The sequence below is a fragment of the Saccoglossus kowalevskii genome, chromosome 2 (genome assembly GCF_978046115.1).
Source record: "Saccoglossus kowalevskii chromosome 2, keSacKowa6.1, whole genome shotgun sequence".
NCBI lineage: Eukaryota > Metazoa > Hemichordata > Enteropneusta > Harrimaniidae > Saccoglossus > Saccoglossus kowalevskii.
The window spans coordinates 12,886,425-12,912,512 of record NC_140642.1 but is presented as its reverse complement, the minus strand read 5'-3'; the positions used below and the strand labels follow the sequence as shown (position 1 = coordinate 12,912,512).

Sequence of the window (26,088 nt, the reverse complement as noted above, 5' to 3'; positions counted from 1 at the left end):
ATATCTATATAAGTAGGTAATTGTCAACTCAAAGACAATTAATCGTATTAAAAGAACAGTTACTTGTGTTACTAAAATCGAAGATGTGAACGAGAGTTGCGCAGTAGGTTACTAACAAAATAATGGCAGACGGCAGACTATTTGTTCAACTACTGACATAGAGAACTCGCCGTTTATTCGTATGTAAAGGGTCGTGGCAATGAATTGTGTACATATATAGTATCCCGGAATCTTTCTGTTTCTAACACGCCTCCCTGTGCTGTAAAGTAAGGAGAAACTGATTTCAACGATGTCTCTGTTCAGCGGCATGAAATTAAAGGTCGCGTCTTCTTCTGCAAGTGCAACTGCAAGTCATTTGTCAACCGATTCGATATCGAAGAGCGGTGCGACTTCTAAAACAGGGGAACAACGGGCTCAACAAAGCTCATTGACACTTCTCGATGCGGGTTCGTTAGTATGACATATTAGCTGCAGTACAGTAACTACATGTATTACTGTAAATACTTTATTTTAGCTGGAATTAATTTTCACTGAAAAGACTATTTGGGTGTTTTATATGGAATTTACTTCTCTGATTTTTTTGACAACTATAAAATATATTTTTTTTGACGAATTTAAAATTTAGGAAAAAATGTATATAGTTGCTGGATTTTATTTACACTGAATCATTCCTTCAGCGAAAATTAATTCCAAGCGAAGATAGAACATTTACAGTAGTTTATAGCTTCACCCTGTTTTCATCTCCTTTTTTTGTGCGTGTATTACAACCCTACCAGGTGTAATAACCCAACAATTTTTCTTTACAAACTTGCAATTTTTTTATATCACGGTTCACCACAATGAAAAAATGTTGTATTCACAGTTTTTTTTCCTTGCTTTGAAATTATATTATCACTGGGAGCTGAGGAACTATAAGTCACCAATGATTTACCTTTACTTTATCAGTATCAGTAAAAGAAATCATGGAAACTAAACATATTAGCTCTTCTCACGAATTCTGAGTGATTTTTTTTTTTTGATTTTTGTCACTTCGCTCATCCCCTCATACAGTCTGGGCATTCAAGTGATTATATAAACTTACTTGGCTCCTTGTGATAAGAAATGTGCATGTTCAATAGATGAGTTTAGAGTTCCTCCAGTTTCCTGGTAGCTGTAGATTTTGATCTACAACATTACCCTGTTTTAATTTTGTTATTGTTGATGTTTCTTTTAACATTTTCTCTTGTTGAACACTATATGCAGACAAGACATCAGCATTAAGTAAAAATACGACTGACCATGAGCCTATGAACTACAGCTATTTCTCTGATTGCTACAGTTTTAGCTGCTTCAATTGGACTATAATAAACTATTGTCATGGCCAGAGAGCTGCAGGACTCTACGTAGAGTAAACAAACAGTTTTTCTGTGATACATACTGTTAAGGTAGATCACTTAAAGGGTGGTAGTCGTCGTGCCACGCATGTGCGAGATATATGGGTCTTGTATAAACAAAGAGGGCGACTTTGACTGTTGTGCAGATCAACGAGTACAAACTGAAACGTTACAAAGCTTTAATTAGGTATTTTCAGGTGATTGGAAGGTATCGAAGAAGTCACTAGTGGTAATTAGTGCAAGTCACACCCAAGTCAAACATCGTACTTCAATTAGAAGAGCGCAATGGATTGTGGGAAAATCAATGTTTATCAACACATATGTCGCACATGCGCAGCGCAGCGACTACCGCCCTTTAAAATGACATGTGTGGTATGAATTGGTAGATTAAAAGTTGAAATCCACTCTCATTCTAGTTCTGTGGTGGGATAAATAACATTATTATTTTAATATGCTTCTTTTGATCGCTCAGAATATTATTAGATTTTATAGAAATGATATTAATATAAATATATAAGTGTTTGCTCTAGATTTGGACCTGCAGCTTCTTGGCCATAACATAGTGCAACACGGGCCAATCGGAGCTTCTAAAATTGCAGCAAGTTTCCTGGTTGATTCTTTTCTGAGTGTGCAGCCACAACATAAGAGGGCGGACAAACCAGTCGTTCTTTAGCTAGTGGAATAGAATTGCTCATAAAATACCTCGTAAACTATCTTAAATAGAAAATTTATATTTTTCACATTGGTATTGTATCCCTTCCTTCTTAGACACATGGTGACAATGAAACCAGAGAGCATGCAAGTTTTAGGTGCTCTCATCCATTGACAATAAACACAGATGAATAACAATTGGTTTTCTATTTCTAGGACTAAATACTGATATAGTTAAAAGTGACACAGTTTTGAGTGGTTCCATCAACAGTGAAAATACAGCTTCACAAGAAACAGTTGACTCAACATTACATGACGAGTGTCACAATGAGGATGAACTTAATAAACTAGGACACAATTCTGCAGAAAACATAACTTATTTTACAGGACATATTGAACCTTTGCAGAGTAAATTCAGTTCTGACCTTGAAGGCTTGGAGTTGAACTTTCAGATAGAGCAAACTGATGATGTTGATAACAATGAAAAAGATGAATGTGAAGTCCGAAAATGTGTTGATGAAGAGCAGGATGATGAAGTTGCTGATAATGATGTTAAGACAGAGGCTGTTGAATCTATTGATGGATGTAAGAGTGGTTTCAGTTTTATTGGAGATGAATCTTACGATCCCAAAGATGATGTAGTAGATTCAGAACCTCACAATGGCGATAAACCAATTGATTCTAGCAGTCAGCTGCCGCGCTATGAAATTCATTTAACAAAGAATGAAGAATTTGAGTTATTTTTACAAACAAGTGAAGCAAATATTAACAGTATCAGGTAAGCATTTCAGCCTGGATTTTTCAAACTCTTGACATTGTAAGAGTCAGGAGAAACCTTGTCCTACATGTGAAGAAAACCAAGATTACAAATCCAATAAGGCAACATAATAGTTCATAAATTTGGATATACAAGCTCAACTAGACAAAACTTGTTGTATGTGTTCAAACTAAAAATTATTAAATTTTTGATCAGGCCAAAAAAGAGTGATTTGTCAGTATTTTTGTTTCATGTTATATAATAGAGAGGATATATTAGAAGTTGAAAAAAAGCAACAGTACTTACTTGACAGCTACATCAATGTAAATGCTCAAAAATTAGGAAAAATTATGGAAGTGAAGAAATTACAAGATGAGCAGGCACAGTCTTTGCAGAATGAAGACTTTGAAAAAGGTGAGCATATATATCCCATTGAACAGTTATATTTTCAAGGGGTGACTAGGTTGGCAGTTTGTCATGTTTTTTTTATTTTACCTGAATCTGTTCTCAGAGGAGCAAATGTGGAATGTCTTTGTTTCTTTCAGTAACTTTTTTAATACACTCTTAATAAACCACTATCAGTAATAATGTCAACTTTTTTATGCACAGCTGTGGAAATTGACAACAAGATCCAAGCGCTACATGACCAAATAGAGTCCATGTCACAAACTACATTGCCATCGCTAGAGGAAATAACAAGTTTCACAAACACTATATCTAGTCTGTATAGTCAAGAAATTCAACTGAAAAGAGAGAATTTGAACAAAATGAACATTTACAAGACTAAAGAGGAAAATGAATTAGAAGAAAAGAGGAGGAAGTTTGCTGAGGGTTTGTCTAAAGAGGAAGAAGTAATAGAGTTGAAAAGAGTACAGCTACTAAAAGCTACAAGGTAAGTATTTATAGATTCGCTCATCTAAAGTTGCATTGAGATGGGACATTTAGGTTTTGTGACTGTTATGGTTTGAAAATGCAGAAATTATCAAAAATCTCACTGATTTTCAGTGCATTTGAATGTTGGCAATGGGCAATCTATCTGTGTTTGAATTTTTATTTTCTATGTTTTTGAATTGTATTTGAATAACATAGAATATTTCCTTCAAATGCATCTAATGCATTTCATATATTTTGACCTGCTGAGTTGGATATGTATAGCATTATGGCTTCGTTTAAATTTGAGCACTATATAGTAATCTGGCTATTAATATTAATATTAATATACAGTATTTGTGCTAGTGCAGAAGTACAAATAAATGATCACCTGTGATGTGATTCAAAATGTTCAACTGGCAGCCATGATGCTGATAATATGTACTTAATATATTTCCTAAACTTGATAACTCATGAGAACTATATGTAATGCAATTACTTGTTATAAACTGGACCATTCAATTATTACTTATTATTTTGGCCATAGACACACCACTGACATTCACTTATAAACATATGCGCTACTAATTGAGCAAATATGGTAATTATGTTTTCACTATTAAAAATATCCATTTACATGACCTGAAATGCTCCTTTTTGTAATTTATGGGTCAATTTTTGTTGACACTGGATTCCTGAAGTGTATATTCAAATAACTGTGGTTGTATGATTTACGAATAATTTTCAACCACCAACCACATTTCCCTATGGCTACACAGGTAATTTATACCTAATGAATTGATCTCCGGTAATAGCTGAAAAATTTAAATAATGAATAAATAATGAATTGGAATTTTCCATCCAATTCGAAAATCTAAATGTCACTAATTCGCTAGCCATAATTTGTGGAATTATATATTCTCTTTCTCTGAAAACACTTTAGAATATTTTCATTTGCTAACATCATGTCGGTTACCAGTAGCATAGTGGTAGTTTTATCAGACTCATGATCAGTTAATCAGAGTTCAAATCTTACCTTTGGTTAACATTAGAAGGGATTGTCACAGACTCAATGGGAAGGCTAAATCCGAGATTCATTGACTAACAAATGCAACTTTGGGGGAACCTTGGTGCAGCTGCTTGTATGTTCACCTTGGCTGGTTGATCCATGCAAAACGTTTTTAAAAAAAATAACAACAAAATATGATTCTGAAGAACATTATTAAAATCCAGTGCAAAATAATTTGTTTGCAAAATAACTCCTTTTTGTTTGTAATATATATGAAAAATCAGTGAAAAAAAACATTTATTTACTCAGCCATTAAATAAACGACTCATTTATTTGATCAGCAAGTCGCTTTTCACACCATCAGCATCACTTAAATCAAACGAGATACATAAAGAAGCCTGTCATACAGTAACATATATATGAATTGGTTTTTTTTTGCAGTCATTTGTCAATTGATAAAGAACATTTAGAAAAATGTGAAAAACAATTGGAATGTAAAATTGCAGAAAGATGCTCATCATACATTGAAAAGAAATGTGAACTTCAAGAACAGCTCTCTCATGTTCAGGTAAAATTCTTTTTAGTTCTGATTAGTGTTTTATCTATCTTTCTAAACTTATTTCATTATTTATAAGCAGTTCAACCTACTTATCTTATCATTTGATATGATGCCACAGTTAAATTTATTTTGAAGAGTTGTTTTCATTTGTCTAATTTTAATACAAGATTATTCTCGGACTATACTCTATTGCTAGGAATTGATAATTCTGAAAAGATTATGAGGTTATGACGAGGATACCTCAAAGTATGCACAAAGACAGTACAGCGAAAGTATCGACCGACGCGCAGTGACAGCTGAGTACATACTTTGAGGTATCCTCATAATAACCTGATTAGAATACATCTTTTCCTTCCAAGGATACATCATGGGAATGCCGAAATTCAAAAAGTTTGTAACAGAATCAGCGAACTTCTTTGTGTGGAGTTCGGTCAAACCTTGGTGGCAGCCATGTTTGTTTTTATTATTAGAAGACAATTACGTGCATAATCATTCCATATTTGGAATTTTCAATTCCTTATATGGTAGGATGAAAATACCCTGTAAAATACCACAAAATTACGGCACGCTGTAACTTATGGCGTTACGGTGACAGATGTATAATAATTATGTATATTTTCTATTGATTAACTGCTTTCATTCGTTTTGCTTTTACAGAATGAAATTTTAGAGGTTGAGCAGAAATTATCAGCACTCAGAAAAAAAGAAAATGAAATAACTAATGGGATTTCAGAAGAAGATGCAAACATTTCCATTGTAACAGCTGATTTTGCAGAGGAGACTATCAAATTAAAAGAAGAGCGGAACAATATTGAAAGCAAGGAAAAGAATCTCAATGATGAAATGACTCAATTCAAGAAGATGGAGGAAACAACAGAAAGTCTGAAAATACAATTTGAAAAAGAAGATTTCAAGTAAGGAGAAAAATTAATTGAATTTTCAACGACCACCGCGCTTTAACATTTAACAGAACTTCAAGTTACAGGAAACTTTAATAGATTTATGTTGTTGTTAAACATTAATGAGGTAAGCTTGTTTGTTGCAGCTTTTGGCTTTAGTCGCTAGGCATGCGGTGTGCTTGTAGAGTACCTATTCAATACTCAATATAGTCAATACCTTGATGTTGGTATAGTTCATAAATCCAGCACCACTGCAAAGTCACTTGAGACAGGGAATACTGTGACAAATGCAAATGAGTATGGTCTGTTGATCAAGTGTGTGCCCTCTGAAGCAATATGACGCGTCTCTGACACACAGATTTTTCGTGATGCAAATATCAGTAGTTATGCTCATTCCCTTGCATGTCATTGACGCAACAGAAAATAATACATTGAAAAATTTTCTTAAAAATTATACTGTACTTGAGGTAAACAGAGCAAGCGTGAAAACAAAGGAGATCAGAGGCTATGACATTTTTGTTAGCTTCGGAGTCGCTCTCGGACCAACCATATACAATCTTGATTGAAGATCTCTATGCACACCAGTCAACAAGCTGAACCAACTTGATATTTGGCATTCCATATTGACTCATAATCCATACAAAATCAGTCTTTTTAGGTGGCACACTGAAAAGCAACTCCATAATACCATAATTTCATAATTAATTTTTATTTTAGATTTTCAAGTATCATAGATGTGATTGATGGGAAGGTAACACAAGAAGAGAAATGCATTGACCAATTAATGGCTGTCCAATCAAAGATAACACAACTGTATCAAGAAGACTTAGATTGGCCTTCTTTACAGAGGAAAAATAATGAAGTTTTTCTAGAGTAAGAATTGTTGTTACATTGTGATGTTTTTATTACAACAGTCAACTTTTTTCATTTGTATAAACAATTTACTGCCGGTCACTGGTAGCATAGTGGTTGTCGCATTAGGCTGAACATCAAAGGGTCGACCCCTACCCTGGGTGAGTGTGCCACAGACTCAATGGGAAGGCCAATTCCACTGGCCGAGATTCATTCACTAACGAATTGTTTCTTTATCAGAAGACATCTCTTTTAGTTTTATATGCTGGATTTTGTCATATGTACAGCCAGCAGCCATGCATGTAACTTGGCAGTAGTACATCACACAATCAAAGAATATCTTACATTTGGTACGAGTGTAGCCATGAGGCTTATGACATGCATGTATGTTTGAGAATATATTCATAACTCACTGCAGTGCAGGCAGTATATATTATTCTTAAATAATGTTCTTAAAATGAACTAAACAAACGATCTTATGCCCTCATGCCACATAAATTAAATTCCTTTTGTTTTTATCTATGCTTGATGCATACACAGGCTGTGCAATGCTATTTTTATTCTGATGACATAAATTTTAAGACTAAGTAAGCTATTAGTAATAAAGAGATACTGGAAACATCTGAGTGGCTGAACAGTTTAAAACTAGCATAAACATTCCGATTCCATTGTGTCATTAACAAAAAGTAATAAAATTAGTTATGGTGATAATATTGTCTACTAGACCATTTTCCATTCATCATGAGATCTCACAGCATGTGTGAAATTGTAATTACATTAAACATCACATGGGATTTGACAAACGGGAAAGTACAGTGTATTTACACGCTTATTAATATAAACATTTGATGATGTTCAATATTGATTGGTATCTTAGGTAAGGGTATCTTAACACAATCTTCCCCTCTCAAAGATCGGCATTCCAACATTAAGCTATAAAAACGAAATTTGAATTCAAAATCAAATCGTTTAATTTCCGTGGCATACATTCAGTTCGCTCTTTTCACGCAATACACTAGATCACGTAGTGAATCTAAAATCACCTATTGCATGTGCAACTATCATGTAAATTTTTTAATTCTTGGGATTCCACTACAAAAAACAATACTACATCTTTTCTTTCGCAGACTCTGAAAGAACTGCCAATCTCTACCTCTACCCCAACTATAATGCAGATTGTTATATAAGGAAAGGACTACATTAAATATGCAGTTAGAGGGCACTTTTATTGCGTCTGAGAATGACATTGTGTGTACAATGCAATGAATTGTTTGATTGCCCATGGTTCTAGTTCATTCTTTTATTTATTATATGTTTGTGTTACAGCATGAAAAAGAAAGTAACTACTATGGAAACTGACGTGAAAGAAAAAACAACACATGTTCTTAAATTACAAACCTTGGTGACATCATTGAGGAAGAAAGTGAATGACATTGAAGAACAAATCAACAGTCTGAATGAAGCCAAAAAATTAGCTGTTACAGGTAATGGCCACTCCCCTACTTCCATCCCAGGTGTTCATTTGAAATCTATTTAATTTGTGTGTGCTAGTGTATTTTGTACATATTTGACTTCTAAACCAGTAAATAAAAAAAATAATGTTCCGTTTCCCCAATAGAAATGAAATTCCATTGTTTAAACATGGCATGAGTGCTCAATACAGCTTCTTAGTTTAGGCATATAGATCCCACAGTCTGTTGTGGCAGGGTCTATGGATTAACTTCAAGTTCAAATGTCAATCTGTATAGTGCAAGAAAGCTGTTTATAATATAAAATATATAAAACACAGGTTTATCTTTTTGCAGTCATACAAAAATTTAAAGATAAACTCATCATTTTTGAATTGTTATGATAATGACACAACATTTGGTTTATAGCTTACTGAATCCATTCTATAAGGTTTACTAGTTTATCATACCAAAGACACTAGAGTCTTAGATTTTACTAGTCTAAATATTTAATGACAACAATATTATATTTCTTACTTCTCAGTATTAGCTGTATATAGACTTATAGACCTATTTCTTATCTATGATTAATTATGGAGTAGAGCAATTGACTTTAAGATTTGAATAACAGTAATACAAATGCACACAACACAGACAATAGTCATTACTTCCATATGCCACACACAAAGTTGCATTCACTTTTTGCATACATGTAAATATATAAAATGCATAAAATATGTTTTGACTAAAAAATATAAAAAATGAGAAGTAGCTATGTTTGCCCTCACCTTTCCATGCATTTCATATTGAGAGTACTGGAGGTTTTTACCTCTTAGACTAACATATCTACAATGTAAAGACTCAGGACCAAGTTGGCACATGCCGAAAAAAACTTGATCTCAGGACAGAAACTCGGCAAGTGTCGAGATTTGCTGCCTGAACACTCAGCACGAGCAAAAATCACACACTGGGTGGTGAATTTAAGAGAACATATACTGATTCATATCGTTCATGTGCACGATGACTCATAATAAATACCATAACAGTAAATATATATAATTTCAATATAGCAATTATTATTAGCATCATATGCGTATTGTTTTCTATGTTTGGGTCAAACAATAGGTTGAAGAATGAAGGCGTGATTTCGGCACAAGCAAGTTAGTCTCAAGTGGGTCCCGACTAACGTGAATGCAACTTCCCTAATCTCTCTTCAAACACAAAGATTTATATATTTCAGCACATGCCTAGATCCCTTAGCAATTGTGGCTGCAGTTAGTGTATTAACTCTTAACCTGATGTAAACCTCCACAAAAAGAATTGGACAAAACATGCAGGCGATATGTTTCAACTGTAATTAAGATACACTTGTATTGACACAGGAAGAAATTTTGTGGAAGCAAAACGGCTTGCAAATGAGGTAAAAGAGTTGATTGGCAATGGAGAAGAGACACAGAAACAGTTAGAATCAACTGTTAAAGACATCACCAACGATAGCAAGCTAGTGGATAAACTACAGGAAAAGTACAATGCACTAAAGGAGGTTCTACAAAAACAAGATTTTGAAATAGGTATTTTTGTACTAGAAAATACATTTACTATTGTTATTGCTTAATATCTTGAGTTGCCATAACTAGCAGTTGTCAAAATGGGTTCCATGCCAGATATATAACACATGTAAAATCTGTTTTAGACAAATTTGAAATACATGTATTATTTGATTAGTTTATATTGGCTATGACCTAATAAGAAAAGAATGGTCTTCATTGTTTACATTTTAAAAATTTGTCAATATCATTGTTCATTGGAATGGGATTGATTCGATACTAAAAATAGAACTGACATAAACTTAGGACTTTGCTCTATGATTGAACACGTCAAATATAGCCTAACAGCATGTACGTACAATGAACATGTTTTTATGAAGTATTCATGAAGGCTATACAGCGATCAATAATGATCAACAAGCAGTGGTGGCCAGTGCATACATGTATGACATCTTTGTTTTATAGTAATAATTTTATGGATGATAACATTGCGTCAAATGTAAACAAAAAGAAAAGTGTTCAAATGTGATGTCAATAACCTTGAAAGTGTCAATGTTGGTGATGTAGGTTACCCCATACAAGGGGAAATTTAAACATTGAAATTAAGGGAGATATACAATGTATGTTTTGGAACAGGTAAATTCTATTATTTTTGATGTATAATGATGAATTTTATTTCCTCACTCAGATATGGAACTTAAAGATTATGCCACTGAGACAATTCACAAATTAGAAGCACAGTTAGATGTAGATGAAATACCAACATTTCATAGACACTTGTTAGAGGCAAAGCTATTGTCTTGCTATTTCACAATCAAAGAAATCTGCATCAGACACGACGTTGATGAACCAACTAACCTTAAAAACTACTGTCTGACTTTGAGAAAAGAAGAAGGCACAGTTTATACTGATGCCGCGGCAGATGCAGTATCCATGATGACAGAAGTAGGTAAAGAAGCAGATGATAATATAAAGCAGTTGGAGGAAGAATTACAGAAAGCTGTAGATGATGAAGATTATGGTAAAGCTGATATCCTTATGATTTATTATGTTGAATGTAGAACAACCTGTTGATTTTTCAGGCAATTCAATTTGGGAGAATGGTGAGCAGTCGGGAGGATTGGGCAAAACATATCTGCTTTGTATTAGTGATCTATGGCAGGATTCATGTATATAGTTAAACAGATCCTTGTTCAGGGGAACCTCCAAGCAAATTTGGAACCCTGATTATGCAGTTAATAACTGTATTTTGTGTCTAGTGATCTACCCTACAACAAAATTCTACATGTGCATTTTCTCAATAAATATAAACTTGTGTTTAAGGTTTACTCTCTTACGTTATTGTCTCCTTAACTATTCGCACAGTTACTGAACACTGAAATTGAACTATTGAAAAGTGATGTACCAACGTAATGCAGCTACACTTTGTTGTGAGACGTGCATGTACAAACCATGCAGTGACTTGAGTTACACAAGTGCTTCGTCAAAATCTGGGAGTTGGTAGCAGAAGAAACAAAGAGTGATATATTGTCAGCTAAAAAAGTTCAATGAGCACTTTACCTCCAATCAAAACTTAATCAAATTCATTCAGTTGCATTATTACAATTTAAAATTCAAGGTGTTGGTTTTCTTTAGAGGGAAGCATGTACTTTCTAGATGTTGGACTGATGATACGTTTAGTACTGTAATGTCAATTTTGTCTCAAACTTGGATTGTTGGTGTGAATGGTTATGATAGTAATATCTCACTGATGAGGTGTGCTGACAGTTGCATTCTGTCTTTCAACAATGCCAGTCATAAAGAACTGCTCACAACACTGTTGTCCAACATCAGTTAAAGTGCCTGTGAAATGGCTGCTATTTTCACGCCTAAAATTATCCATTGATACATAAATATTATTAATTGTTATGTTGTTATGTTGTTATGTTAATAATTTGCATACAGAAATTCCCCTTGTGACGTCAGAAGGGGAAGTCGCATGGCAGCTTGCATTTCCGATACGTGTAAATAAGGCAAATTTCTTGTGCAGTTTTCTCGTCTTTGACTAAATTGTCACTTATGTACTTGTTCGTCGAGGAAGAATGGACCATAATGAACACATAGTATCAATTTTTTTTGCTTTGGGTTGAGTTAGATGCGAAACATGTCCGTTCTGGTGTAGCTGGTCACCGTGATTGTCACCGACACCGGCGCACGTTTGTACACTGTCGCTGGACAAAATAGAATTTGACGTCGGAATAATCTCGTTATTTAGCAGGTTACTCGGCACGTCACTACACTGTTTTATTTTCATTGATCGTCTGAGTCAAACTTTCAAAATTAAAATAAGAGAACATATTTTGACATTCTAAACATTAGACTATAGTGATCACTAAAAAAACGACAAATCAGTTACTAAATAAATGACAGCCGCGTGGAAATAAATTGATATTTTGTTGAAACAGGTGAACGCGTCGGGTCATGACGAGGGCAAGTGTGTTAACAGCGGCTTTTAATTGGATAACAAAAATAATCGAGATCGACACACATACAGATAAATTCAGAGTGGATTTGAGTTATAACATATAATTATAACATCATATTAAAACTTTATTTGGTGGAAACACATTGACCAAGCCCGGATTCTTATTTCATAAATTATTACGCAGATCAAGCTGCAAGCATGGAGGTAAAAAAAGAACAGAGGTGTGAATTCGACATTCAACACCAATCACCAAACAATTCAGAAACTTTTAGCCTTTGAAAATGAAAACAATTAGCAGTGTGTAAGGGCTGTGTAATTTCCTGTTTGCCCGACGCTTCGTTTTCGTGTCACTGTCAAAATTTACTTAACACTGAGAGACTAAATGGTCTCTATAAAACGATAATCTGGATCGCAAAAAAAGTCAACTGATTTGAAACACTTGACGGACGTCTCTCTCTTTTCTAAAATCTGCCTCGGTGATCAGGGGCTGGTCCGGAATCTATTTCTTTCAAAAGTGTTGCGCCAGGTTTACGTTGTCGGCGTTTCTCTTTAAACCTTTTTTTTTTTCATGGACGAAGACAGTTTTTCCAAAACAAAAAACAAAAAATCTGAGGTTAAGTGGCTTTCGTCCACTGATGTCGCACCTCCGGATCGATTAGAAATGTGTGAATACATACACTATGACTATACGTTTCACTGCAACTGCCCACAACACAACACCTAAAAACTCTCTCTCTCAAAAAAAAAAATAGACAACAAAAAAAAGAAAAAATTCCGACCGAAAAATGTATATCGTTTAAAAGTATACTGAATGACCAGTGTTATTACTGCTCAGGGGTATGACTTCCTCTCACATTTTGTCATTTGGTGGCGCACTTTCGGCGAGTCTGAAATCTGGAAACAGTCGACTGTTTCAGGATAGGTGGGCGTGGCTACAACACGAGAAATATCCCAAATTTACTTGGATACGAGTAATCATTTTCAGCAAAAAAATCAATACTGTCCATTTCAGTAGGACACAGATCTAAAATGGGAAACGTGAGGGTGGGCATTGCTCAGGCACTTTAAAGTGCCTGTGAAATGGCTGCTATTTTCACGCCTAAAATTATCCATTGATACATAAATATTATTAATTTTTATGTTTCTAAGCATGAATTATTTTTTTAAGTGAAAAAGTGTTTTAACCCAGTCTACAGCAACTTTATTTTTGGGTATTTTAAAACGAGGCTTCTCATTAGCTTCTCATTTGCATACAGAAATTCCCCTTGTGACGTCAGAAGGGGAAGTCGCATGGCAGCTTGCATTGCCGATAGGTGTAAATAAGGCAAATTTCTTGTGCAGTTTTCTCATCTTTGACTAAATTGTCGCTTATGTACTTTTTCGTCGAAGAATGGAACACATAGTATCAATTTTTGTTGCATGGGGTTGAGTTTGATGCGAAATATGTTCGTTCTGGTGTAGCTGGTCACCGTGATCGTCACCGACACCGGCGCACATTTGTACACTGTCGCTGGGCAAAATAGAATTTGACGTCGGAATTGTCTCGTTTTATTTCATCGATCGTCTGAGTAAAACTTTCAAAATTAAAATAAAAGAGAACATTCTAAACTTTAGACTACAGTGAAAAACGACAAATCACAGTTACTAAATAAATGACAGCGGCGTGGAAATAAATTGACATTTTGTTGAAATAGGTGAACGGGTCGGGTCACGGCGAGGGCAAGAGCGTTTAAAAGCAGCGTTTAATTGGATAACAAAAATAATCGAGATCGACACACATACAGATAAATTCAGAGTGGACTCGAGTTAGCGTGATCCATGGCGTGATTGTCATAACATCATATTAAAACTTTACTCGGTGGAAACACATTGACCAAGGCCGGATTCTTATTTCATAAATTATTACGCAGATCAAGCTGCAAGCACGGAGGTAAAAAAGAACAGAGGTGTAAATTTGACATTCAACACCAATCACCAAACAGTTCAGAAACTTTTAGCCACAGTTCCTCTACAGATAGAGGGACTGTGCTTTAGCCTTCGAAAATGAAAACAATTAGCAGTGTGTAAGGCTGTGTAATTTCCTGTTTGTCTGACGCTTCGTTTTCGTGTCACTGTCAAAATTATTGCTACCTTTTTACTTAACAGGGACTAAATGGTCTCTATAAAACGATAATCAGGATCGCAAAAAAGTCAACTCATTTGAAACACTTGCCGGACGTCTCTCTCTCTCTTCTGAAATCTGCCTCTGTGATCATGGCTGGTCTGGAATCTATTTCTTTCAAAAGTGATGTGCCAGGTTTACGTTGTTGGCGTTTCTTTTTAAACCTAGTTGTTTTTTCATGGACGAGGACAGTTTTTTCAACAACAAAAAAGAATCCGAGGTTAAGTGGCTTTCGTCCACTGATGTCGCACCTTCGGATCGATTAGAAACGTGTGAATACTTACACTATGACTATACGTTTCACTGCAACTGCCCACAACACATCTAAAAACTCCCTCCCAAAAAAATTAGACAAAAAAAAAAAAAAAAAATGCCAACCGAAAAATGTATATCGTTTAAAAGTATACTAAATGTCCAGTGTTATTACGGCTCAGGGGTATGACTAACTCTCACATTTTGTCATTTGGTGGCGCACTTTCGGCGAGAGTCTGAAATCTGGAAACAGTCGACCGTTTCAGGATAGGTGGGCGTGGCTACAACATGAGAAATATCCCAAATTTATTTAGATACTAGTAATCATTTTTGGCAAAAAAAATCAATAACTGCCCATTTCAGTGGGACACAGATCTAAAATGGGAAACATGAGGGTGGGCATTGCACAGGCACTTTAATAATGCATGTCACTTAAATGTGTCTGGACCTTACAAAAGCTACATGCATCCTGGTATATTCTGGGGACACAAATTCACTATCGACAAGTTTCTCATTTGAATTTCAAGCACTGAAGTTAAAAAAAAAAAAGTCTCCAGAATGTTCTATGGTGTCTGACATATCGTACATGAATTGACATAAAGATTTGATTGGCATTCTTGTGTAGTGTAATATGTAATACGACTTTATTTTCACTGGGTTTAAATTTCACTGATTTAGCATTTCAGGCATATTCAATGGGGTTTTATCATTCAGATAACGTGTTCTATGCTGAATTTTACATATTCTCTGGGTTTTAATTTAGCGCATTTTCCAGTCAGCAAAATTAAAACCCAGTGAATAATTAACCTTTTTACAGAATTTAGACTCCAGGGGACCACAAGGCAGAATTTGATACAAGCCTCTCACCGTTAGGTTGCCTCTGAAAACTGGGGCTCAAATTTCACGGAATGTAAAATAACTACTTTTTTCATATGAACCAAATGGTTGGTCAGGCGTGACACTTCACAACTACAAAATGAACATGTCCTAACTGGACTATATTTTATTACGAAAGAAAATACATTTCTCATATAAAAGCAAAAAGATTCAATAAATTGCTCTTTTTTTGATTTGCAAATTATTTTATATTTGATGAATATGTTGGCACATAATTGACCTAATTTTATTTGTTTCTATAATCATAATAGAATAAATTGATAACAGAAAAGTCAAGCTACCGGTGATAAATTCATAAGAATGAGAAAAAAAAAATACATCAGTTATAAATAAACTAGTTGGTGAACCGAGCAATAAAACCTGCCAAGTTCACCAAATTAGTGTCATTCAATGTCTTCAGGCCGGACAGGATCTTTTAGAGGCTGAACAGACTTCATGTTTACATCTTTTGATAACGCTTTTCTCATATCTGAAATACAACCAATAGAACAATTCAATAAACACTGTCATCTATGCAAAATGAACCTGTATTTTTGAAAATTTCCCACAAGTTGCAGGTGGAAACAAGCAGCCTGTCAGCTGAGATAGCTCCGCTGTTAGCAATTCACATAAGAAAATGTACAATATGTATAGTATTAAAGCAATCAGACTTGTGGTTTTAAACAAGAAATCAAAAAATGAACAAATATGTAATATCAAAGCAATCGGACTTGTGTTTTTGACTCCTGTGTGCGAAGCACAAAAAGGAGTCTTTGCAGTTTCCCTGTCTGTATGTCACTTTATTTGTTCCACCGTTATCTCAAGAACCATTAATCAAATTTTGGTGAAACTTGGTAAATAGATACTCTGGGATAATGCGCAGAGTTAATTAGGTTTTGGTAAAAATTTATGAATATTAATTACCTAATTTGCATGATAATTAGCTGATTTTTAGCTCTTTCAAGACTGTTCCACTGATATCTGAAGAATTGGATTTTGATGAAATTTGGCACATGGATGCTCTGAACTAGTGCGCAGATTTGATTAGTTTTGGGTAAAAATCTATGAATATTAATTACCTAATAATTAACTGATTTTAAGCTGTTCTATGACTGTTCCACTGATTTTTGAAGAACCACTCATTGGATTTCAATGAAACTTGGCACATGGATGCTCTGAACTAATGCGCAGATTTGATTAGTTTTGGGTAAAAATCTGTTAATATTATTAATTACCTAATTTACATAATGATTAATCAATTTTCGGTTTTTCCACTGATATCTCAAGTACTAATCATAACATTTCAATAAAACTTGGTACATAGGTGTCATGTGACACTGCACAGACCTGATAGTTTTTAGGGTAATATCAGTACATATTAATTACCTAATTTGCATAATTAATTAATTTTCAGCTTTTGATATTTCGAGTAGTAATGATCAAGTTTCAATGAAACTTGGTACATAGTTACTTGAGGACTGTGCAGAGACCTAATTAGTTTTTGGGTAAAATATTTGTGCATATTAATCATCTTATTAGCATAATTAGTTAATTTTCAGCTTTTCACCTGATATCTCAAGTACTAATCATCACATTTCAATGAGACTTGCGACATTTTTTCTAGGACTATGCAGAGACCTGATTAATTTTGGGATAAATAATTGTGCCTATTAATTACCTAATCTGCATAATTAGTTAATTTTTTGCTGTTCTATGGCTGTTGCACCGATGTCTAAAAACCACTCATTGGATTTCAATGAAACTTTTAAAGAGTACCCATCACATTTCAATGAACCTCAGACTATGCACCATATTAATTTTTAGTAAATATTTATGCTTCTTAATCACCTAATTAACATAATTAATTAATACTGATATCTCAAGTATTGATCATTGCATTTGAATAAAACTTGGTACATAAATGCTCTAGGACAATAGACAGCCTGATTAATTTTGGGTTAAAATCTGTTCATATTAATTCTCTAATTAGCATAATAATTAATATTTTTTTGGTTCTCATCACATTTCAATGAAACTTGGTACATTGTGCAGACCTTTAGTTTTACACTTAAATCTGTTCATATTAGTTACCTTATTTGCATAATTAGTTTTCAGCTATTCCATCAATATCTCAAGTATAAGTAATTTGTGTCTCCAAAACTTTCAGCACACGGGAGTTCTTTCTAAGCTTTCTTTGATTTAACAAGAAGTCAAAATATCACTTTTTACCAAAAATGACAAAAATATTCACAAAAAATAGAGAATTTGAGATTTTGACATGAAATGAACACGTATATCAAATTTGAAAACATTCTGACTTGCGGTTTCGAAGAAGAAGTTGAAATTGTAAAGTTGGAGACGACAGACAATTAGTAATATGAACAGCTCTGCTGTGTCGACAGTGGCGCTAAAAATTATACATGTAAATTTTGTGAATACATTCTTAACAAGTTTTACACGTATGATCTACCATCTATATAATGATTTACCGTAAGCATCTTCGTCAGGATCTCCAGAGTAATATTCTAATACTGTCCGATAAACTGTGTATCCAATTCGCTTGTACATATCTATTGCTACTTTATTGGAAACTCGTACAAAAAGGTCTACGAAATAGTTGTTTTTTCTGTTGAGAAAAAAAAATAAGTGAGGCAGACAAGTAGACCAACACAGTCATTGTCATATTGATGTTGGATTCAGTTATAAAGTGTCAGCATATTAACACTAGAGGTCACACATTTTACCTAATGTTATCGGCAGCATCATGTCACTACAAATTGTCAATTTTTCTGGTCAAAATTGTTTTTGTTTTTTTTTAAATGTGGCAGTGAGGCAATTTTGTTTTTTTTGCGAAGATATTTGACAGTGCACAAGAGATAGGATACTATGCAGTAGTGAAATAAGAAACAGGATTTTTTTTTTGTCTGCCCAGTAATAAAAACTTGCATATTAAAATAGGAAAAATGAAGCGAAAACCTAATTTGTATATTAACAGTGCGGTCTTCAATACCCTTACTTGTCAGTACTTCTCGGACTTAGAAATAATGCGTGAAAGCAATGAAATTTACTTGATGTATGATATTGTTTGTTATTCAGAACATAACTACGGTACACTGTGAATGCCCTTCCTTTCACCCACTCTGAAAATTTCACAATGATATATATATATATAGCTAATACTGAAAACTGGCACCTGCATTAGGTGGCTTCTGGGTATTTTATAAAAAATTAATGCTAAGCTAATATATAGCTAATAGCGAAAACTGGTACCTGCATTAGGTGGCTTCTGGGTATAAAAAATTAATGCTGAGCTCAAAAAGTAATCAGACTGAAGAAGCTAACCTAAATACTATGCTGCTCAATAGTATGGGCAGATTGGATGAATTAATAAACAAGACTTGCAGCACTTTACACCAGTCTTCTATAGTTTATGACAGTAAACCATAATACTGCCATACATGTAAGGTTTACCTTAATTATGTACAAATCAAGATTCAAGTATAATATATGAATCATGCAGGAACACACCCACTCAGGCCATGCTTTAGTACTATCCAGGGTGACCAGGGTCTCCAGCAACCCCACAAATGTGACTGCACATTGTTTCCTGTTCTTGCATAAATGCCAGGGTACTGAAACTTCATTGATTGGACACACATTAATTGCAGTAATTAGAAACTTTGAATATTCTATTTTATAACACATTAAACCAGTAACAAGGGTGGAGGCAATACCCACACTGTGAGTGAGGCAAATGTTAAATGACAATAGAAGGCCCCCATCTTGAAACACCAATAAGTTACCCAGCTCCCTCAAGTCCGTCATTTGCACAGTGAACAAATTCTAAGGGGTCTACAATACATCACCCATCTACATTATATAGCCCAGCTAACAGAAGTATATTTAAAATAACTAGAAGCCACCTAATGCCCTCCACTATCAGTAGAGGGCACTAGTTACTGGTAATAATTATAAGACAAGCAGCCTCTCGGCTGAGATAGCTCCGCTGTTAGCAATGCACATTTCAATTAAAGAACTGAAGACATCATTAGAAAATGAACAATATGAATAGTATCAAAGCAATCGGACTTACAGTTTTTAACAAGAAGTCGAAAATATCACTTTTTACCAAAAATTACAAAAATATTCACCAAAATAAATTAATTAGAGAATTGAAGATATCATCACAAAACGAACAAATCTGAGAGAGGTCCACATGTAGTACCTATATATGTAATATCAAAACAATCGGACTTACAGTTTTTTACAAGAAGTCGAAAATATCACTTTTTACCAAAAATGACAAAAATATTCACCAAAATTAGAGAATTGAAGATATCATCACAAAATGAACAAATCTGAGAGAGGTCCACATGTAGTACCTATATATGTAGTATCAAAGCAATTGGACTTGCGGTTTTTAACAAGAAGTCGAAAATATCAGTTTTTACCAAAAATGACAAAAATATTCACCAAAATTAGAGAATTGAAGATATCATCACAAAATGAACAAATCTGAGAGAGGTCCACATGTAGTACCTATATATGTAGTATCAAAGCAATTGGACTTGCGGTTTTTAACAAGAAGTCGAAAATATCAGTTTTTACCAAAAATGACAAAAATATTCACCAAAATTAAAGAATTAAAGATATCATTACAAAATTAACAAATCTGAGAGAGGTCCATATGTAGTACCTATAGATGTAATATCAAAGCAATTGCACTTGCGGTTTTTAACAAGAAGTCGAAAATATCAGTTTTTACCAAAAATGACAAAAATATTCACCAAAATTAGAGAATTAAAGATATCAACATGAAATGAACAAACCTAAGAGAGGTCTACCCAAGGTACATATACACCAAGTATCAAAGCATTTAGACTTGTAGTTTTCAGGAAGAAGTCGAAAAAGTAAAACATTGACACGGACGACGACGACGGACAATCACTCGTATGATAAGCTCCACTCGACAAAGTCGACAGCAGAGCTAAAAAACCTATATTTGTATAGTGAACCTGAGTGAAATATGACAGTATTAGTGTTAAATGTTATAAAGTACTTTTCTACAATATCGTACAGCTAGATTCACTTACAGTTCTGAACTTTCTTCCAAAACCTCCATAAGTTTGGCAGCAAGACCTAATCTTCTGTACTCTGGCGCTACTGTCAAAGCTGTCACATGACCGTGCCAATTCTCACCTGACCCTTCAGCCTTTCCCATAACTGAAATAAAGAAACAAACCAATTTGACCCAAAATACGGCTGGTGACTTCTGAAACCAGATATAGGACTAGTAAACACCACAATATTCTAGTGTGACAACATCAGACAGAAGGGAAGTCAAATATGTTGATAAATGATTATTGTGCAATTAGTGTGGCTACAATAATTGATTCAACAAGAGACCATCTCTCAGCCCTAATTTGTTTTATGTTTCACTAAAATTGTAATAATCAAACACGCCATGAACATCATTGCATTACAACAGGGTAATTACATGGCATTTGTACAGGATTTACTGATCATGTTACGATACTTTTAAAACTCCATACAGCTCTGGTTACATGCATTTGTATGTCATATACCGGTATAAATATTTGAAATTAAATGAACTAATGGCAGTGGAATATTATTATGCGGCTAGCGAGTCAAGACTTACTATATCCCATAATACGTCCATCGGGTGATTCAGCCACTTGAAAATACTCAGGCCAGCGTGCTAAATATTGCATGTAAAATGGTAAACCATACTGATTGCAAGATGTAGGGACACAAAATTCACTGGATTTTTGATAAATATTAGTAAATTACAGCCACACACATACACAGTTATAAATTATTTCAAACTGTATTGTCATCTATTGGTGACCAAGTTTTCAATTTTTAATATTAAAACTTTGGCACCAATATTGACTATACATTCAAATATTGACTGTATATTCAAATATGGTCGTTAAACAGCCGCTTTACAAACAAATTCATTAAATAGCTGACATAACATTAGACATTATTAGTATATCATATCATATAACTTTCGTGACTACAGATTTATTCAGTTCATTGTTTTCTGACGAGTAAAAACATCCAGTCCACATTTATATACCCAGTTATATGTCAGTACTCGCACTTGCATTAACAGCAAAAAAAAAAAATGTCAGGATAGAACAGTGACAGTGTCGAAGAACTGAAGCCTGACACAAAAATATTTAAAAAAGCAAAAACAAAACATGCACATTCAATCCATCAGAACAAAATCAGTTGCACATTTTCATTTTCTAATCCTGGAAATTGCAGACAGAGAACATTTGATGGTTTGACAGTTTTATTCATTTTTAGATTACCAGATCCTAATGATCATCACTTTTAGACCCTTCTATGTATTACACACATTTTTATAAATCCACACAAAACATTGCAAGAAATTTTAAAGGATACAGTTTCTGTTAAAGGATCCAGATTCCTGAAAGAAAGATAAACAAACTTTTTAATAAATTTGTTGTCGATGCACATGTATTGGATATACATGTACATGTATTTTTTATTCAGATTATTGAATTTTCATCAAAAAATTGCTTTCATTTGTGTTTAATTTTTTTTTCTCCAAATTTTTCCAAAAAAAAAAAAAAGAAAAAAGAAAAAAAGATGTGCACAAGTTTTAACTGACACATGTAATATCTAGAATATTTTTGTTTCCATCTTACAAACAGTGCTTTAAGTGAAACAATCTTGTCCTGAACGTGTGTGTTTTTTTCCTGTTATTAATTATTATCACTTAAGGATGCTGTACACGTTTTTGGCATTGATTTTCTAAACTGATATTTTCATATAAAATATTTACTGAACAACACAAAGCTATATATTGATGGAAAGCTTATTTCACACTGGATATGAAATAGACAAGATAGTGTGTGTATGGACGTGTATAGTCACGTGATCTTTGTGTAAACACAGAAAGCCATTTTCGGTAAAAAAATAATTGAACCAATGAATAAACAAATTTAGTGGAACATTGGCAACAAAACAGTTTTTCAGACGACGCTCACCACCATTCCGTGTTAATTGAGATATATATCTACATGATAGTTGGAGAAGAATCAATAATTTAGCTATCTTGAAAAAACAATGCGATCTGGTTCTTTCCGGTATTCAGAAATTAGAATGTAATTTCGAAACAAATAGGAAAATAGAAAAATCCCAGCGTGGCTTGAGAGGGAACATATCGAAGAGTGTCTGTGCGAAAAATTAGCATAATGCGTCCACTAAAACTCGAGATCAAAGGCCTGCAGTTGCCGTGAATCGCTGTTTTGTTTAACTGAGAAAATGGCAAAAACAACTTAGCAGCAACGTATCGTCGGCTAACTCAAAATCCGTTTGTCCCATGGATCAAAACAAACTCATAATGAATAGTCATGGTATCTGTCTGTCATAATCATGCAGATGTGTGGATATGCGTGGTCGCAATTGGTTATAAAGTACGAAATTATGCTCCCGAATCCAATAGGAAACACTGTTTCACGGCGTGACAAAGCCGCGCCAAAATGACGTCATGATTTACATATTCATTAATACGTTGTGGGAGGAGACACTCCTTTTCTGGAAGACTCATTACCATACATTGCCCTCCATGGAAGGTCATTCTCTTGCTCAGCTGCTGAACCAATAATCGTGGCTGAACGCACCACCAGAGTCAACTAAATGTAGTTTTCTTTCCAAGATTTATTTTTTACTGCGCGAGATGTCTCGACAAAGATCTGTATTATCTGATTTGAATGGCAATGAGGGGGAGAGAAGTCACAGCGAGCGCTGAACTGAATCGGGAGATGCGATCGCTTAGGTTTAAAGTTGTCTGTCGATCGGGCGGTGAATTTTCAGTTTGTTTGCTCCGTTATTATTTTGTTGATTTGTAAAATAACCTGTTCGCCATAAATCGTGTTTTCCGTTTTTTAGTTCCCAAAACTGTTGACAAAATTAGTGTGATGATTCTTTTTCCATCTTCAATGCGTAGTACCAGAACAACTGCCGGCGGGGACTACTGCCGGTATCATACATTCAGTTCACTTTCTATATCATGTATAACAAATCTAACTTCATTGAATCCGTCAAATTATTTATTGAGAATGTGAAGATTAAGAAAAATAAAACAGGTAAAACAAGGATGCTCACACACACACTTTTACAGCTGCTTGTCTCGTGCTTTACGTGTAGCCATGGTGTAGCCAAGTCCGGGCCCAAGTGTTTCACTTCCAACTCGTTAGGGTCGGAGTCCATGACACGTAATTTGGTCACGAAAACTAAGTCTGCCATGTGCTCAAATTTTCTACCTTCTGTTTATACCTCCATGGTCTGATCAATTAAATCATGGAAGGTACCTTCCATGATTAAATTTTCATAATAATCGCTTTACATACTGTCGACGTTCTTCTCCAAATTTCCTTTCATTCGTTTTCTTTCGTCACTGTCATAGTCGACCTCAAGACGGTTTCATAGTCAACTGCTTGAAGAGCGAGAAATTCAACGAAATTAAATTTGTGGACGATCGTAAATGGAATGCGTGTAACTTGTACCTCGGACTACTCATACTTGTATTACTAATCTGAGCTTGTACTGAATGCAAGAGACTGTTTATATTTGCTATGGGTGGTGACTATTATGCAAATTATCTGTCTATTATGTCTTTGGCTGATTAGCTTTCAAAACAATGACATGTGCTTTTGTTTTTAATTAACAAAAATTGATTTTTACACCCTATAAAAACATCCAATTCACTTGCTTTCCTACTAAGTGTTTGCTCCTTGTAGTCCAGCGTTGAAAAATACAAAAAAGTAGAATTTTGGGTTTCAAAGCAAAAAAAGGTGTACAGCATCCTTAATGACTCATTCTGCACCTCTCATCTAATCGCAAGACAGGTTTGGGAACTGCGCATGCTCGGGTCTCTGCTTCAAAATATCCGCGTAGAGGATATTGTAGTTTTGCTCTAGTGTTTCGATTTTCACAGGATTTAACCTTTAGTTCGAATAAAAGTACATGTAATATAAGTCGATCTATAGTTTCTACCGATATCATGCTTGAGTTGTGTGAAGCGGATCGAAATATAATTTCGAAAATCGTGTCATTTTCGGGAAATTTTGATGTCATGGTGTCCATGCTTTCCTATCTTGTGTTATTATATGAGTGGTAGGCGAATGTACCGGCGACTGATTAACTATGCCGTCCCTACTTTAGGTATTTTTTTATTATCCAAGAAACGTTCCGAGCGCCTGTGGATTGAACAGCTGAATATTTTAACGTGGTCGTCTTTACAAATCACACACATTCGAAAAAAGAAAATGTTTAACTTACACGTTGTTAAAATGAAACATGTCATCACAAATAAACGGCCTTAAAGTCGTCATTGTTCTGGCGGTCAAAATTCACACGAGTACGACCTGAAAGGCGGTTGAAATCCCTGTAAAAATAACCGGCGTCAGTGCAATTCCGACTTCTCACATGTCCGCCATATTGATGAACTCCCTAAGTGCTTCTTATTTTGCAACGTTATTACGCATTTGGTTGGGGTTCAAAAATACCGGTACAAGTCTGAAAAGCAGATCTATGAGTTATGTGGCTTGAATGTTAAAGAGTGGTTTCTTTGATTATTAAAATCATGTAGTAGTTGATTGGCTTATTAGATTCAATTACCATGAAAAATTTTAAATAAACACTAAACCAGTTTTCATGAAGGTGTAAATTTCAGCAAATGAATAATCACTGTTATTCGGAATCTATATTTTGAAGACATCCTGACAAAGACCCATGCCCGGGTAATGAGTGTTACAAAATGCTTCTGTAGCAAATAAGAGCATTTTCCTTGAACCTAAATGAAATGTAAGGGTGAATTCTGGATAAATGTTTAATAAATAAAAATTTATAATATGTCCATAAAATAAAATCATGCCATCATCGGATCTGGGGTATCATCACAGAAAATGACTCAAAAATGCAAAGGTATGTTTGGCTTAATTATTTATACTATCCACACACGAAACCCATTACGAACACGTTTATAAATACTTATATATTTCAATGGCAGTTACAACAAACCAGCCAAGTGCACAGTGCACAATGATGTCATTTGAAAATGTTCTGTTATTCTATCAGCCAATAGAAATATCTCAGTTTCAGTTTGAATTGTGATATTATAAAATAAATGGGTTTTTGTACAACTAGCACAATGGCAAAGTGATGGACAAGGCGAGTATAGCAAATCAGCATCACAACTGGTGATTTTCCACATTATAAAGTGACAAGCCATTGTGTTACTGGTCATGATTGAGAATCCCAGGTAGAATCATTTTAATCATTTAGTGAAGGCGTAAAATTGTTGATAGGGA

The 26,088-nt window shown here is 34.4% G+C and overlaps 2 protein-coding genes across 2 annotated transcripts; one reads left to right on the top strand and one right to left on the bottom strand.

The window, feature by feature from the left end:
• Positions 1–119: 119 nt before the first annotated feature.
• On the top strand, positions 120–12,568 carry LOC100373961 (uncharacterized). Its single transcript, XM_085491583.1, has 10 exons — positions 120–446; positions 2,241–2,802; positions 3,047–3,195; positions 3,391–3,673; positions 5,102–5,228; positions 5,877–6,133; positions 6,836–6,991; positions 8,297–8,454; positions 9,801–9,989; positions 10,654–12,568. The coding sequence occupies exons 1-10, from the start codon at positions 290–292 to the stop codon at positions 11,037–11,039; spliced, it is 2,424 nt and encodes an 807-aa protein (XP_085347709.1). The 5' UTR covers positions 120–289; the 3' UTR covers positions 11,040–12,568.
• Positions 12,569–15,819: 3,251 nt separating this feature from the next.
• LOC100373512 (N-alpha-acetyltransferase 20-like) lies at positions 15,820–25,221 on the bottom strand. Its single transcript, XM_002733912.4, has 6 exons — positions 25,058–25,221; positions 22,154–22,178; positions 21,378–21,468; positions 20,812–20,941; positions 18,208–18,344; positions 15,820–16,208 (listed from the first exon to the last, which is right to left on the bottom strand). Exons 1-6 carry the CDS (start codon positions 25,108–25,110, stop codon positions 16,123–16,125), a joined length of 522 nt encoding a protein of 173 aa, XP_002733958.1. The 5' UTR covers positions 25,111–25,221; the 3' UTR covers positions 15,820–16,122.
• Between the last annotated feature and the right edge of the window lie 867 nt (positions 25,222–26,088).